General features: G+C 47.8%; 1 protein-coding gene across 7 annotated transcripts in view; it reads left to right on the top strand.

Moving 5' to 3' along the window:
* Nucleotides 1-3: 3 nt before the first annotated feature.
* PTH1R (parathyroid hormone 1 receptor) overlaps nt 4-16,438 on the top strand; it is a 182,085-nt gene continuing 165,650 nt past the window's right edge. For 3 of the 7 annotated variants that reach the window (XM_037891266.2, XM_037891268.2, XM_037891267.2), the window contains exons 1-2: nt 4-775; nt 1,807-2,201. Coding sequence is in view for 4 of the 7 variants with exons in the window: in XM_037891263.2 (XP_037747191.1) it covers nt 2,127-2,201 (75 nt within the window). In the remaining 3 variants the exon portion in view is untranslated. Of the gene's footprint in view, nt 2,202-16,438 lie in introns of all 7 variants that reach the window. The other 4 variants (XM_037891263.2, XM_037891265.2, XM_043541709.1 and 1 more) reach the window with 4 other exon arrangements.

Here is a 16,438-nt window from a genome sequence, read left to right on the forward strand (position 1 = left end):
TCTGAGGGTCACATGGTGGCTGCCACTAGCCAATGGGATCCTGCCCATGCTGGTTCTTATACCTGCCTCTTTGCTCCAAAACCACACACATTCCCTGAGATCTACTCAGGCGGGCACAGAGGGGGAGCAGAGAGAGGAAGAGTTTGCATCAAGAGCAGGATTATGTCTCTCTCTCTCACATACACAGGAAGCCCTGCTCTACCTTTGCAGGGAAAGAGACCCTTTTCATAAACGAGCTGAAGGCACCCATTCACAGCCACGGGGAGCTATATATACCTAGACGGGCAGAGCAACCCTAGAGATTTTTCCCTCTCCAAAAAATAAAAGAGAAACGCACACAGCTCCACTCTGCGAAAATCTGAGGCTTTCCCCTCCTGCTCTCCAAAGATCTAGACCGCTATTTTCTTGCAACTATCACCCCTTTCAAAAAAAAAAAACCAAAAACAAAAATCACCACCCCTGGCAGAAGCCTGCTGCTTCTGCAAAAATAAAATAAAACCCATCAAATGATTTGATTCTCCAAGTTAAAAATATATCTATCTCCAGCAACAAAATTAAATCGGGGGGCATTATTTCGTTATTATTTAACTCACCCCCCCTCCTCAAAAAAAACCCACCCCCAGTATAAAAGAAGAGCTGCTCCGCTCTCTGTCCTAGACTCCTAACCAAACCTCGAGCCTTTGCTCAGGGGAAGACGGTGCCTTTTCTTGCAGCTTTATGAATGAAACTGACAGACAGCTCGGAGTCACGTTCCTGCAGTGAAACTAACAAGCTGGTAAATTTCATCGGTGCGGGTTGGTTGGGGGGAGGATTTTAGTACAGTGCGGGGGGGGGGGGGTGGAAAAAAAGAAAGTTCTGATCTCCCGATTGTCTTGTCTTGTGTGTGAGTGTGTGTTGGTTGAAGCGGCAGGGTCGGTGTGTTTTGAAGGCAACAGTACAAACGTAGTCTACCCTGGGAAGCTGGTCGATTCTCCCCGGTGAAAAGTGTACGGCCCTTCTCCTTTTCCTTTTTTTAAATCCCCTCTTGTCTGGGTGGAAGTAAACAGACCGTCCGCATGTTCATTTCCTAAGTGAGCCTAAAGCAACAGCAGCGGCAGCAAGCGGGAGAGAGAAAAGCAGCAACTTTGACTTTACTGGGCTGGGGTGATTTGATTCTTGGTTGAGGACAGGGCAAGAAGCGTGTGCGTGTGTGTGTGCAAATGGAAAAGCGCAGATTTTGGAAAATGTCATGGAGTAAGTGAAAAGAGTTTTTACTGCAACATTCTAAAATAAACTATTTAAGAGGGGGGGAAAAGAGCAGCTCTTCAGCCCATACCCAATTGGCTTTTTGAAACTGCAGATCCTTTGAGACAGACAGTGAGAGAGAGAGAGGCAAAAAAAAACCCCGTATTTGTAACGAAAACACATTGCATCCAGGGAAGGTTGACAGAATAAACCTCTTGTGGAGCTGAGCTGCCCTGAAATATACAAGCAAAAATACCCAGCAGCACTCCTGTTTGCCTAAACGTAATTGCTAAGTGAAAATATTTCCAACTTTAAAAAAAAAAAATTGTGACTTTCTGATTTGTTTGCTTGCTTAAAAAAAGCTTTTTTTTTCAAACCCCCCCCCCCACCTAAAAGATAAAATTACTAGATCTAAAAATAAAGCAGTGGTTAAAAGCTCCCCCCACCCCTTCCCACTTCTCTCTCTCTCTTGCTGTGTGTTTGCCTTTGACAAAGAAATTATTTGAACTTCCCTCTGCCTCATAAAAAGGAAGCAGAATAGCAGTTTTGACATATGGATGTGATTTTTCTGCTCTGAGACAGATGCACACACAAAACAAACAGCACCAGGAACTGCTGCTCTGACTGAACTGGGTGTTGGTGCTCCCTTCACATGGACTTTTTCCCTACATTTCTGAAACTGCAGAGATTTCCAGCCATGAGAAAGCGAAGCAAAGGACTGGGGTTTCTTGTCATGTGCCTCTCTGGCTAAAACTGTGGAAACAAACAAGCAAATAAAAAAAAAACCTGGGAAGTCAAGAAAAAGAAAAGAAAAAAAATCATCTACGACTGGATCACTGGAAGATCCTTCGTCCTTCTTACTTCCCTTAGAGATCGTGGATGCTGCAATAAGTCTCTTGGATATGGGATCATATTTGGTTTATCACAGCCTGGGTTTGATCCTCTGCTGCTCGGTGTTGAGTTCTGTCTATGCTCTGGTAAGTTGTTAAATCTTTCTCCGGCACATTCTCGAGCAATTGTTTCCTTTAGCTGAGGCTGTTTCCTTGATGAGTAATTTACTGTATCAGGATTTAGAAACAGCAAAGCGCTGGCTTTTTAGACGAATGGTTGATTTTGCTGGCAGATCTTTTGCACTGAGTCCTTGCTGCTGTTAGTCCGAAAGCGGCTACGCCAGATGAAATTAAAATGACTGTACTTTCGGAAGAATTTTCATTACCCATTTCCAAATTACTTTGACACTGATTTGAGCCAGCTACTGGAAATAATTCTAGGATCAGCCCCACTCCACCCACTACCGAAAAGCATCCTATTAATGGGGACAAAATGTTTGTCCACTGTTCCGGATGACAATGTTAGTCTTAATTTAATCATGTTCAAGCTTAATTTCAGCAAACAGTTGCTTTCTACTCTGGGAGTGACTGTACAGTAGAATACTGGATCTGCTTTGCAGTCCAGAACGTCAGCGCATGGATGGCACATGGTTTATACTCAGGGGAATGAAAGTAGTATTAACCCTATATCATCTAAGAGTGTGTTCTGTCTGTGAGTGTGTACACATATAATATAGAGCGATTTTACATGGTGAGACGGCTCTTACATGAGGAGCTAATCTCTATAAAGACAACTATCTTCCTGAGTGGAACAAAAAAGAGGTTTATGTCTCAGGGTGATACAGCCAAAGGCGACTTGCTCTGCTCATCCTGATGGACGAAGCTAAATGTCACAAGGCATCAGGTTTTGTACATCAAAAACCACACTGTGTGCTCCGTCAGCCACTAGGTACAAGGCTATTACATGCGTCTTCCTCGCCCTGGCGTTGTTATTGCTGATCATGTTTGATGCTGGGCAAATGGGTAAGGAGGTCTGGGGTGACTGCCTACGGCCATGTCCGCTTTAGATGCAGACAATGAACATTGCTTAGAATGGGATTTAGTCCCCTGGCCCTCACTCAAAAAAAAATGCCTGTTGAAATTCACTGGGGAGTTTTGCCTGTGTTAAGGACTTGGACCCATTGCTCGGGGGTGCGGCAGAAGGTTCTGCATAACGTAGCTTTATATTTTGCTGGTGTGTTGTGTTGTTGGTGTGTTGCCCATGCAATGGCTGTGAGTGAAACAAGAAAAACCAACCATCACCACAGACATTCAGACTATCCCTAGACTCGCCCATCTCTGCCTCTTGAGGGGTAGGAACTTAGCCGTATTTGAAAGAAAATCAGTGCACCATTGCAGAGATGTGCCAGTCGTGGGCCAGTGGCTGTAGAATGCGTGGGATTGAAACAGCTGATGTCTGATCATGTTTCTTCTCCCCGGGTCCATAGATGATGGAACTAGGGGTGCACTGCACCCCCTGACTTGAAGTGGTTTCCATCGTATACAGGGTTTACAGTGGCACCCCCACTATAAAAATTGTTCCAGCACCCCTGCCTGGGTCTGATGTTGAACAGACCAAAAGCCAGCATTGTCTGTGACTTCCAGCCCGCTTGGGGTTATATGACTATAGTTAAATACGTGCCACCTGCTAACATCACATTTCTCAGACCTGCTCCAATTGAAGTCAACAGCAAAACTCCCATTGACTTCAACAGGGAACCCCGGCGGGTGTTGATGGAGTATGGTGACTTGAATCTGCTACATCTGTGTTGCCACAAATGCTGGGAGCGAGCATGGGCAGGAGGATATGCTGTGCTGGCCATGTCAAGCCTCCCCTGCTCCCCACCACGCTGACACACACTGATTCTGCTACCCATGCGCTGCAAAAGCCTTGTTATCACAGGGTTAACGAGCAAACAGGCTGTCTGAGTTCTTGTGGCTTTTTAATGGCTATTTTACCAGTGAATTATTCATTGACAGAGACCGGAGCTAGAGAGAAACCCCAGCAAACAGACAACTTCACTTCATATGCTCTGGGATTAACTCTGCAGCATTGCCCAGAGACGGAGATTCTGGCATGGGACTGTTGTTGATTGTGCTGGTACTCACAGTTTGATTCTGCTCACGTGCTGGTGTATATCAAGAATAAGTCCACTGAAGTGAACGGAGACACTTGCGTAAGTGCAAGAGACATCAGATCCGCTGATCTGCACTCTGGCTGGCTCTTAGCATTGTCATCGTTCACTCTAGTTGCATGCAGAGGGCCAGATTCACTGCTGTGTTACTCCAGTGTCACTCTGGTGTAATTCCATTCATTTCAATCAGGCGCATGCGGAGCTGCAGGTTCAAAACACCTCAGCTGCTCTTAAAACACTTCAGCAAAGACAGCTAAGAAAGTTGCCTGAGGGACTTCAAAACTGCCCTTATAATCCATTGACTGGGAAGAAATTCTTTATTCCTCTCACCTCCTACTTAGGAGGAACACAGGGGTTACGATCCTGAGTGTTAAAAGCATGCCGTGTTGCTCAACTGCAACCTGCAACACAGAGCCGAACTTTATCTCTGTCGGGGGCCCGATTTTTAACCTACTCTGAAAACGAACATGGACAGTGCTGTGTGGTATTAGCAGCTTGCATTGACAGAGTGTCTTTCACTGCTCCAACACGGCAGTGATAGGGGCCATATATGTAGCTAGATAGAAGCTAAAGGATTCCAGTATGTTTAATAGACTATTCTCAGGCAGGAATCACTGAAACGCAGCCACCTCTGGGGTGTCTGGCGGTGATCACACGGCATAACAGCAACGGATTCGGGGCAAGAGATATTTTGGCCACAGACTCTGGGACAGATCTTTGCTAAAAGTGGCATGTGACCTTTAATGTCCATGCCCAGCAGATGGGACCTTGGTTAACAGACTCCCAGCCAGCGAACTCGGTTTATCAGTTTCCGAAGGACAAGGGGCTACATTGAACGCCGAGGATTTGAAACCGTGGCTCTGGAGAATCCAGGGACTAGGTTCTGATCACTTTGACTTCACTGGGATTTATCCCATGGAAGCGGAGATCAGTGCATGGCCCCAGGTATTTTAAACCCGATGCTTAGATCGCTAACCCATCCCCTGAAACTTTGAGTTAGACCAGTCGTTCTCAAACGGTGGGTCAGGACCCCAAAGTGGATTGCGACCCCATTTTAATGGGGTCGTCAGGGCTGGTGTTAGACTTGCCGGGACCTAGGACGGAAGCCGAAGCTGGAGCCCCACTGAAGCCCTTGGGCTTTGGCTTTGGCGTGTCCCCTGCCTGGGGCAGCTTGGGTGGGATCAGGCTTCAGTCCCCTCCTCCTGGGGTCGTGTCGTAATTTTTGTTCTCAGAAAGGGGTCCCAGTGCAATGAAGTTTGAGAGCCCCTGAGTTAGACCATGAAAGAGTGAATGCAGGGGAGATCGAAATTAGGGCTGTAAAGGGCTATACAGTACGTTCTTCAGCACCTACATGGGACGGGCAACGTCTTGTCTGCCTGAACTGCTTTTCAATTAGCTTTAACGTTGCATATGGATAGGATCTTTCAGCCTCAATTGCAAGGCAATGGCATGAAATCTAGCGGGCGGTGTAAGGTAAGAGACAGGGCTCTCAGGGTTAAATACCCCTCTCTCATTATCCTGCTGCAACTCCACTGCGCCTGATTCTCCACTTATTGACATGGGTGTCTATCAGGAGTGACCCTGCAATGGAGTTTCAGCCGTGTAAAACGGATGCAGGTGACATCAGAATCAGGCCTGGTGACTTTAATGAGGTGGCGGGACCATCAGAGGTCTGGATTCTAATCTTTTACTGTCTGTGCAAAATAAGGCTTTTCGGGTGGAATTCTGCTCTCGGTCCCACTGGCATAAATCCAGAGAAACTGCACTGTTGTCAGTGGAGTTATTCCTGTTTTACGCCAGTGTAAATAAGACCAGGAGTTGGCCCTTGTGCTGGGTTCATACAGGCTGGTGCGTTTGTGCCTGCGTGGTGGAGATAAAGTTTTTGAACTTTGCGGGACAATCATACGTCTCCATATGGAGGGAGACGGTTTGGTCTGAGCTGCAAAGTCCTGAAAATAAGGTGTTTGTAATAGAAACGTTGCATGCACCAGAACCGCTGTGTGAGGGATGTCACTGACTAGAGCACAGGACAGGTGGAGACCTCAAACACTACATTTTAATCCTAAAGGGGAGTTTTAAACAACCCGGGAGAAGACTTCCCCAAAAACCACCACAATAAAAAAAGCCCAGGGATTTTTTCCAACTGTTTCCCCTTCTCTCTCTTTTAACCTGAGTGCTTTACGTGCATTTATCATCAGAAGAGATGCTCTGTCAAAAGCCACTGTTGCTGCGTTCCACATTTATAATCTCTCGCCTGGCTGCATGGCAGAGCAGCTCAATCGTTTTTGTAACTGTCAGCACCAGGGTCCCTGAGATTGGAAAATCTCGTCATGCTCTTTGGGCCGCTCGTGTTGTCAGCATCGCTAAAAAATCAGAAGTAAAAGTTGCCAATTTAGCTGAGGTGCCAGGCAGGACAGACTCTTGCCCTGCCATAGCTTTTTATTTTAGGGTGCTTCGTGATTTGCAGGAGTTTCTGGACCAGGTTCCCAGACGATAGACACCAGCGGGGAATCTGTCCGTTTGTGCACAAATCAGCTAGGACTCAGTGTATCTAGGGCAGACTGATTTAAGGAGGTGTTGTTTTACCTCTTTGCTTTTCTGATTTGAGCCATGTCTTTGTGGAATTTGGCAACGGGAAAGGCTAAATTACTTAAATTACAAGATCTCTGGGCAAGGACTCTCTTTTTGTTCTGGGTTTGTACAGGGCCTAGCGTAATGGATTCCTGGTCTAAGACTGTGGAACCTAGGCATTATGGTAATGCCAATAGTAATCATAGAGTTGACTGATTGCCTTCTTCCTTAAATAATTTACAGCTAGAAGGAACGGATCATCATATTCCATCCCCATACACTGTCCAAAAAATCACATCTAGAGAAGCTGTAATGCTCAGCTGTCCAACTTCATTAAAAAGGCAGCCCTGAAGTGCGTAAAACAATGTCTGAAATGTTCTCTTTTTTTTCACACTTGGGAGACCGCTGGTCCAACCATAGTATATTTATGAAAGATAAAAATTTTGTTATTGTACTTTGGGATTAACAGATATCCCTGAACTATAAATACTGAACCACAAAATACAAAGCAAACAAGCCTCAGCGCTAGACTATTGTGCAGGGTGTGACTTACAAGCCAAGACGTTCCGAGTTCCCATGGCAAATCCGACCTGAACAAGCTACATTTGGCCTATGTGTTGCTGCCCTTAAAGTGAGAAGAGTGCAAGGGACAAACGACTGTGTGACGAGGATGTCGAGCTGCGAACGAGTGCTGGGCGTGAGCTGTTACACAGAGATCTGCACATTTCACATCCACCCTTCCCCAACCGACAGATCAGGGCTTTGTTGTTGGTTTTTGACTCGCTACAGCAATAACATCCGGTGGCAATGTGCTCTGAGAGATCAACATTGTTGTTTATGCTGTGGTGGTTTCAAGAAGCCCTGGTCAAAGCTTAGGACCCCCAGTGTGCTAAGAGCTGCACACATGACCAAAACAAAGCCAGCCACTGCCCAGAGATGCCAATTCTCCAAACTTTGTCGCAAGCCTTGTGATATTTGATGTTTTTCTTAAATGTCTGGCTCCTGGAGTCCTGACTCTCCGCTTTCATTTAAAAAAAAAGTTTCTGACCCTGGTGGTTGAGGAGAAAAGCTGGAATTAGCAACCCCCAACGGCACATAAAAGAACCCCAGATGTCTTATTCTTCAAAAATCTCGTGATTTTTAAGCTGATCTCCCATGGTGGGGGACCTGACTTGTGATTTTTGGACCCTCCATGTTGGCAACGCTGATTAAAAGTACTACACTATTGCACGCCACTGTGGCCTGGGTTATGCAAAGGTCAGAAGATGATCCTAATGGTACCGTCTGGCTTCCATATCTTATCACAAAATCCTAGTCCCATTGAGGTCAGTGGCAAAGCAACTTCTGACTTCAGTGGAATCAGGATTTGACCCTATGAATTAACACAGGAGCTTGGGAGTATTATTAATGAATTGTACAGTCTGGTTTTAGAGAATACTTAGTCCTGCCTTGGGTGCAGGGGACTGGACTAGATGACTTCTCGAGGTCCCTTCCAGTCCTATGATTCTCCGATTTTATGTCTCCAACAGAGGCAAATTTAAAGCTGCCCCTTGTGAGCATGTGTCCTTATTAAGAGGCCACGTCTACACTACAGAGACGGTACCAGCAAAGCTACAGCCGCATGGCACCCTAGTGTAGACACACTCAGCGTAGTTACGTCCACACTGCGGGGTTTACTGGCATAGCTCTGTCACTAACGGGTGGGATTTTTTTCACAATCCTGACCGATTTAGCTATGTCGGTATAAAATTTAAGTGTAGATCAGGCCTGACTCTCCTCTCACATACGGCTGGTCTACATTAGAGAATTAGATTGACCCATCTACATCGCTCGGAGGGGTGTGTGTGAAAAATCCACACCCCCTGAGCTATGTAGTTAAGCCAACCTAAATCCCTGTGTAGACAGTGGTAGGTGGAGGGAAGAATTCTTTTGTCAGTTTAGCTACCACCTCTCAGGGAGGTGGATTAACTACAGTGATGGGCGAACCCCTCCCGCAGAGTATTTATCTACTCCGTCGACTATGTAGTTTCCTCATCCCCACTAGTACTGGGAAGCCTTTTGAACACTGATCCCTCTGCCCTGCACTTACGCTCTGAAACGGACACGACCAAAAAGAGAAAAACCCAGAGATCTCCATTTTGGGTAGGCTGCTTCTCTGCATAGGCAGAAAGGTTTCTGTATCCACTCAAATCGTGACAGGGGCAAAACTGGGTCCCTTTGTGCGACTGCAATGCAAATAATAAATAGGAGGAATAATAATCACAAAACCTAGATAGGTTCATTAGGGCAAGTGAAGTATTAAGGAAACAATTCACCAGGATCAATCAAAACCCTATTTAAAAATGTTCAGAGCAGGGAAGAAGGAATTCCCTCCTGAAACACTTAATATCGTCTTGTTTACTGGAACACAACTCATACTCAGCAATTTGGATGCTTCAGGCTGGAATATTCAAGACCATGAGCCGGCTCTTGAGAGCTATTATAATAAAGACTTACTTTTATGTTGCAACTTCCATCAAAGACACCAAGCAGCAAATGAATGAATCCTCGGCTGATGTGCAGCCACCTCTGGGGCGGAACGTGGCAGTTCTTGAGCAATGCACAGTAACACCTACTAAAAGGCAGCAAGCGAAGATGAATCTTTTATCCAGTTGAGCCTGCAGGCAGGGTTTAGCTAGCACAATGGAATTCACGGAATACAGTTTGGTCAGAATACTATATGGGGCCGGCGACGGATGACAGCAATGCCCCACATTCTGCTCTCAGACCCACTTGGTCGTCACCACTGCTATCCTTGAGGACACGCAGGTGTAACTAAAGGCAGAATTTAACTCAGCCTCTCAATTGCTCTGCTAGGGAATAGGAATTCGTATTTATCCTGCATACACGTAATCCGAGCCCTTTCTTTTCAAGTCATTGCAAAGACTCCACTTAACTTCAACGGACTTTGCATCAGGCCTTATATATACTAAGGGGGTAGGCCTTAGCATATTTTGGTTTGGGGGTGCTTTAATTTCCGGGTACCCACTCGAGGCCTCTTAAAGGGCCTGATTTCCAGGAGGTGAGTTTTCTGAAGGTCAGGATCCTCTCAAAGTTTCTCCGACCGGGCACCCAAAATCACTAGCCCCTTTTGAAAATTCAGGCCTTAAACATTGCTAAAGAACTTCAGAATCAGTGGGCTGTTGGTAAGAGAATAAATTAAGCTAAACCCGTCAGGGCAGAGGCTGTCTTTGTTCTGTATTTACACAGCACCCAGCACAATGGGACCCTGGTATGTGCGACCACAATACGAATAATAAATACTAACTACATCTAGCTTAAGGCTGAAGCATGTTATTTTACAGCTAACTTATACATTCTAAGCAGCGTCCTTCTACGCTCCTGGGACAGCCAGGTGGTAGGTCAGAGATTCAACCCTATGTTTCTTGCGCAGCAGGGATACTGCATGCTAGTCATGGTCCTGGAGCCAGCCCACCTTTATTCCTCTATCAGAAAATATAAGGAGAAAGCCCTTGTGAGATTTCACTGCTGGAAACTGACGAAAGTTCATTCCTTTTTAGATTTCCTGACAGCAGCATCAGGGAATTTATTTCTCCACAGATTTCTTTGTATTGATGCCCCCCATAATGCATCTGGGTTGCTCCTCCTTCAAACACTTTGCTTCCCTCTCGTACGCACCCGCTGGGTGAGATCCTCAGCACATGTAAATCAGCAAAGCTCTGTTGGAGTTTGATGGCAGTGTGCTGATTTACACCAGCTGAGGATCTGGCCCGACATACACACACACTCACTCACTCATTGGCCTTCACACTTCTACCCTCTCACACAGATACGGACATTCTCACCTGCACACAAACGTCACCGACTTATGCTAACTAGACATAAACGGGGTCTAAAGAGATTTGAGGGTGTCCATGTAGGGATTTGCACTAGTTTAACTACATTGATTTAAAAATCAATTTGATTTTAAACTGGTGCTAGCTTCACGTGTAACTGAGGGCTCGCTTTTTCACGCTCACATACATTCAGGTGCCAGTTTTCAAAGCCAGTTCCCAGGGGCACGCTTTATATTTCACACGCACGCACACACACACTGTCACGCTCACACACGTTTTCACATCCAAACCTAACACAGACGCTGCCCACCGTGTGCTCAGGAACAATACCGAGACACTTGCACATGTCACCGCCAACATGGGACAGGGAATCTAGCGTAGACTGTGGAAAGGATTAGAGGAAGGCTATTCACCAGCATCTCTTTAACTTCCCATGTCTCTTAACAGCCCTTCTTGTGGATAACTAGCCTCTGAAGTCCAAGTTAGGTGTCCCGGGATGTCTTGATCACGATGGGGAAGGGGAATAACTATGGTGAACACAAATGCACAGATACGGACACAGAAAGGCTAGGTCACACGTGGGTGTAAATAACACGGTGATGGGCACGGATAGAGATGAGAAGGGGCTTTCTGCACCAGGGTCAGAGTGAGGCTCGGGAACCAGAGGTCCGTGCCTAGAGTGTGTAGGGAAAGGACAGAACTGAGAGGAAAGGCATTCCACGTTGAAGCGTAGGCACTATGGGGTGGGTGCATAAGCTCCTGGCTTCTGGAGTCCCGTGACGAGGTCAGAATCTCAGCGTTCGTACCTTTCTAGCCCTCGCGGTCCCACCGCAAACTTGAAAACGTGACCTGAGCGCAACGGACCCGGTGACGTCTGCCGGAGGGTGTGCCTGGGCCACAGTCAGCGGTGAGGCTGCCGCACGTCTGGGCGTACCTCAGCTGGCTTTGATCTAGCTTGCTCTGATAACCAGAGCAGTGAAGCCGCAGCAGCAACGGGGCACGGCACGGGCTGTACCAATCCGCCCCGGACTCGGTGCCTGCTCGAGCAGCTAGAGCAGGCTGCTGCAGCTACACCGCGACGGCTAGGGGAGCTCGCTGGAGCAAAGCTAGCTTGGGGGGTGCCGACCCATGCTGCAGCCACACCTCTGCCTGCCGCGTAGACGCAACCTGAGTCTGCAGAGAGCCTGAAACAACAGCTCTGAGAGGGGAAATTGCCCAGTTTCTCATAGTGGGATGTCTTCATCTTCTTGAGGACCCTGACCTCTTCCAGACCTCAACCCACTGTGTGTGTGTGGGGGGGGTCTCTCTGCTGCTCCCTCATGGCTCTGCTGGGGTGAGGCTGGAAAAGGCTCCTTCCACATGCACAGGCGAGTGTCTGGGCTGAATCTACCCTCTTTTTCCTAGGTGTTTTCCGGAGCCAGAACACTCCAGCCGCACTCTTACTGCAGCTTTAAATGTGGCACAACACACAGTGCTAAAAACGGGCGCAGGAGCCTGGTGTCTTTTGTTCAGCCTCAGAGCTCACCTCCTCCCCCGCCGCACTCACCACCTCCCTCATTCCCATGCAGGGGGCCAGCAGAGAACAATGGGCAGCTTGCCTCGGGAGATCTCAAAGCACTTATCAGCCAAAGCAGTGTGGCCGTGGCAGTGCAAATGGCAGCTCGGGCTAGCCGGCTGAGTACAATCCCACCAATCCCTTGGCTTAGACTGAGCCACTGTGACGATGCTATTTTTAGGTTTCAGAGTAGCAGCCCTGTTAGCCTGTATCCACAAAAAGAACAGGAGGTCTTGTGGCACCTTAGAGACTAACCAATTTATTTGAGCATAAGCTTTCATGAGCTACAGCGGATGCATCCGATGAAGTGAGCTGTAGCTCACGAAAGCTTATGCTCAAATAAATTGGTTAGTCTCTAAGGTGCCACAAGTACTCCTTTTCTTTTTGATGCTATTTTTAGGTGCTAGCTTGAGCAGAGCTAGCGCATGTATGTCTGCCCGAGTTGGGAAATACACCCCTGGCTACTGTTGGGATGTACCCAGACTCACAGGGTGGCGAAGTGACTTGCTGAAGATCACAGCTGGGAACAGTTCTTTTTCAAGGCTCCCGGTCCAGTACCTGATCCACTGGCTTCTGGTCCTGAAAATCCCCACTGACTGTGGGGCCTGTGCAGTGTGTTTGTTCCATGTCTGGGCACACACACACACACACGCACACACGCACACACACACACACACACACACACACACACACACACACACACGAGCAAAGGAGAAATTGACCATAAACTGACCTCTCTAGTTTCACCTTCTAAGCTGATTGAAATGCAGAACCAAACAGCAGATAATGCCCAAGCTGCATTTGATTGTTTAAATTCTTTCCATTGTAATGATCTCTGGTGTCAGTAGCATACCAGGTAAGGCCAGCTTTTTAATACCCGATTTGTATCTGAAAATTACCCATAGATGAGTCAGTGTTTGTGAAACAGGTTAAAGATGTGAATTGCTAAGTCAGCGCTAAGCAGTATCTTTAACTTGCCAGAAGGCTTTTCCCATGGATGTCCTGGTATTGTAGCTTATCCGGGTTCCTTGATGTTATCTTAACCCCTTTTCACACACACCCTATTAATCATGTATTTAAATTCTCTCTCTCCATACACTCTATCTATCTATGTTTTTAACTGTAGGTTTGAGGAATGAAAACAAGCTAAACATCATCCGTTTAAGGGCCTGTTCCAAAGTTCATTGGAGTCCACAGAAAAGCTTCTGTCGCCTTCACTGGCCTCTGGATCAGAGCCTAAATATCTGTATGTCAGCATAGATTGGTTAGGTGCACACACAATCCAGCCCAGGCAAGGGGGGTATTTGTAAGGACCGGCCCCAGGCAGTAGGTGTGAGAACTCAGTATCTTGGGAGAACAGTGAGGCACAAATGGACGATAGTTCAGTTTAGCTAGCCAAGGCTGATGGGTGAGAGCGGGGAACTGGGAAGCAGGGAATCTATTTCCAACTCTGCCACTGACTTGCTTTGTGACCTCAGGCGAGTCACTTAACCTCTATCTCTCTGCCTCAACATCTCCATCTGTGAAATGGGCATGACAATCTTGTTCTGACAGCTCCTCACACTGAGGCTTAATTAATAAACTTTCCAAAAGGGCCATGGGATCCTCCAATGAATGGCACCCTGAATGTGCAAAGCATGACGATTCCAAAGCATCAGTTACGGGGGTTAGAAGGAAGAGAATGGAAAACGCCTTGAGTTACAGCAATCAGGATGCTCTGGCACATGAATTCCCACCTCTGCGCATTAAGTCATGGAGCTATGACAGTGATGCTTATGGTTTAAATGCTTAGATAGACAGCTCGATTGGAGATAGGCCTAACCCAAACCCCAGCATTCCCCGTGGCAAGTTTTGGGGTTCGGAAACTGAACCCAGATTCCAGCTTGGCCCATCTCTCCTAAGGAAACCCAGGACTGCTGGTTTCAAAGTACTTTGCAAAACCATCGGCCACACCAGCCTTCTGAGCCAACGCAAAGCTTTTTGGGATCTCCTGGCGCAGGCATATCCACTCCGCATATCACAGTGCTGTCCCTCATGTAATTACCTGCCTTCGCCATTCGTGAGCACACCACAGGGCTGATTCCTACCCCAAAGCCATCGGAATCCATCAGTGACTTCCTACCCTGCCTCACCCTCTGGGCCAGACATTAACGACCCTCCCGATAGTGAAAGGAGGAAAAAAAACCCAAAAGATCCACAATGGGCCAGATCCAAAGCCCAGGGAAGTCAATGGAACAACTTCAGTGGGCTTCCGATTCGTTCCCAATATCCTGCCTCCTCTTGCCCACAATCCCCTGCTTCCTCCATCGATACCCAGCTCCTTCCTTTGATATGAGGGACAAAATCCCCTTTGTTTTGTAGGAAGGTGATTGCTAGACTCAAAGTGGCTTTGGATCCTGGCTCTGGATAGCCAGCCCCATAGGTGCTGACTCTGTGGATGCTCCTGGGCTGGAGCACCCACGGGGAAAAAGTGAGTGCTCAGCAGCCCCACAGCTCAGCTCCTTCCCTGCCCCCCAAGTGCCTCCCGCCTGCCGCAGATCAGCTGTTCAGTATCGTGCAGGAGGCGCTGGGGAGGAGAGGGCGCACTGGGGGAGGGGGCGGGAAGAGGTGGGGCATTAGGGTTGCCAGTTTTGGTTGGACTCATTCCTGGAGGTTTCATCATATGACATAAGCTTTAATTAAAGATTGATCTTTAATTCTGGAGACTCCAGGACAGTCCTGGATGGTTGGCAACCCTACGGGGCAGGGGTGGGATGAGGGTGGGGCCTTGGGGGAAGGGGTGGTGTGGGGGCAGGGCCTGGGGCGGAGCAGGGGTCGAGCATCCCTGGGAAAATGAGGATGCTGGTGCCTATAGCCAGACCCCTCGCACCTCTACAATGAAAATGAATGTCTTGTTTGTCCTAGCAGGGCTCTAAGAGCGGGATCAATAAAACCACATTGCCCAGCAGATCTATGCCATGGTTAGCAATCGGAGAGGCCGCTCAGCGCAGTAACAAGACAGCACAGAAGAGGGGGATGATAAAAGCTGGGCGTTCTAAGAGACGCTCAGAGGACACAATCAGGGCAATCGATGTTGCCTGCTTATCAAGAGCTCTCAGATTACCAAGACTGTTCGCCTCTGGAGAACTGATTTCTCCCAGGCTTCCTTCGAGCTGCACATTCTGCCGTCGTTCCCCGGGTTGTGCGCGTTTGGCTCGCCGGTTCTAAAATGGCTGCTCTGCGGCAGGATGGTTAGGTCCGAAGGCTGCTTTCCTGGGGCGGGCTGGGGGGTGTCTTTGGACAAGTCACTTAAACCTCTCTGAGTGTAAAGTGGGTGCAAGGATGCCTGCGGATGGATCATTTGTGGGGAATGAAGCCAGGGCCTCTGGGTCCAGGGACAGAGCCTCTGCTTTGGCTTGCGGTAAATCACCGAGTCCTGACTCATAAATCGGTATCTGTGATCTAACCCCCAGAGGGAAACAAAGCACCTCACTGTATTTGCATATGTTGCACGGGCTTATTAATAGATAGGGGGCTACCAAATTCGTGGTCCATTTTGGTCAATAAAATTTTTAAAATCGTAAATTTCATGATTTCAGACATTTCAATCTGAAATTTCATGGTGTCGTAACAGTAGCAGCCCTGACCCAAAAGGGCGTCGGGAGGTTTGTGGTACTGCCACCCTTCCTTCTGCGCTGCTGCTGGGGGCGGCGCTGCCTTCAGAGCTGAGCGGCCGGAGAGCAGCGGCTGCTGGCCGGGAGCCCAGCTCTGAAGGCAGAGCGGCTGCAGCGCGGAAGGAAGGGTGGCCTGGGATGGGATTGCAACCGTACGTCTGTGCTGATGCCTTCAGAGCTGGGCCCTCGGCCAGCAGCCGCCGCTCTCACCTCACTTAAAAAGTGCTTGCTAACACAATCAGACATGAAAACAGTAAAGTGTCACAGCATGCTGTTACTGAAAAATTGCTGATTTTCTCACTCTTAACATAGAATTATAAAATAAATCAATTGGCATATAAATATTGCCCTTACGTTTCAGTGTATAGAGCGGTATAAACAAGTCACTGTCTGCATGAAATTTTAGTGGAGATGAGTTAATGTGCCCCCTGGAAGACCTCCGCGTACCCCTGGTTGAGAACCACTGGTATAGGGTAAAACTGCACAAAAGACCAGATTTCTCGGGGGACACCAGATTTCGTGGTCTGTGACATGTTTTTCATGGCCACGAATTTGGTAGGGCCCTATTAATAGCTAGCACACGGGGTGTGTGAGG

This window comes from Chelonia mydas, chromosome 2, assembly GCF_015237465.2.
Source record: "Chelonia mydas isolate rCheMyd1 chromosome 2, rCheMyd1.pri.v2, whole genome shotgun sequence".
In the NCBI taxonomy this organism is placed as follows: Eukaryota; Metazoa; Chordata; order Testudines; family Cheloniidae; genus Chelonia; species Chelonia mydas.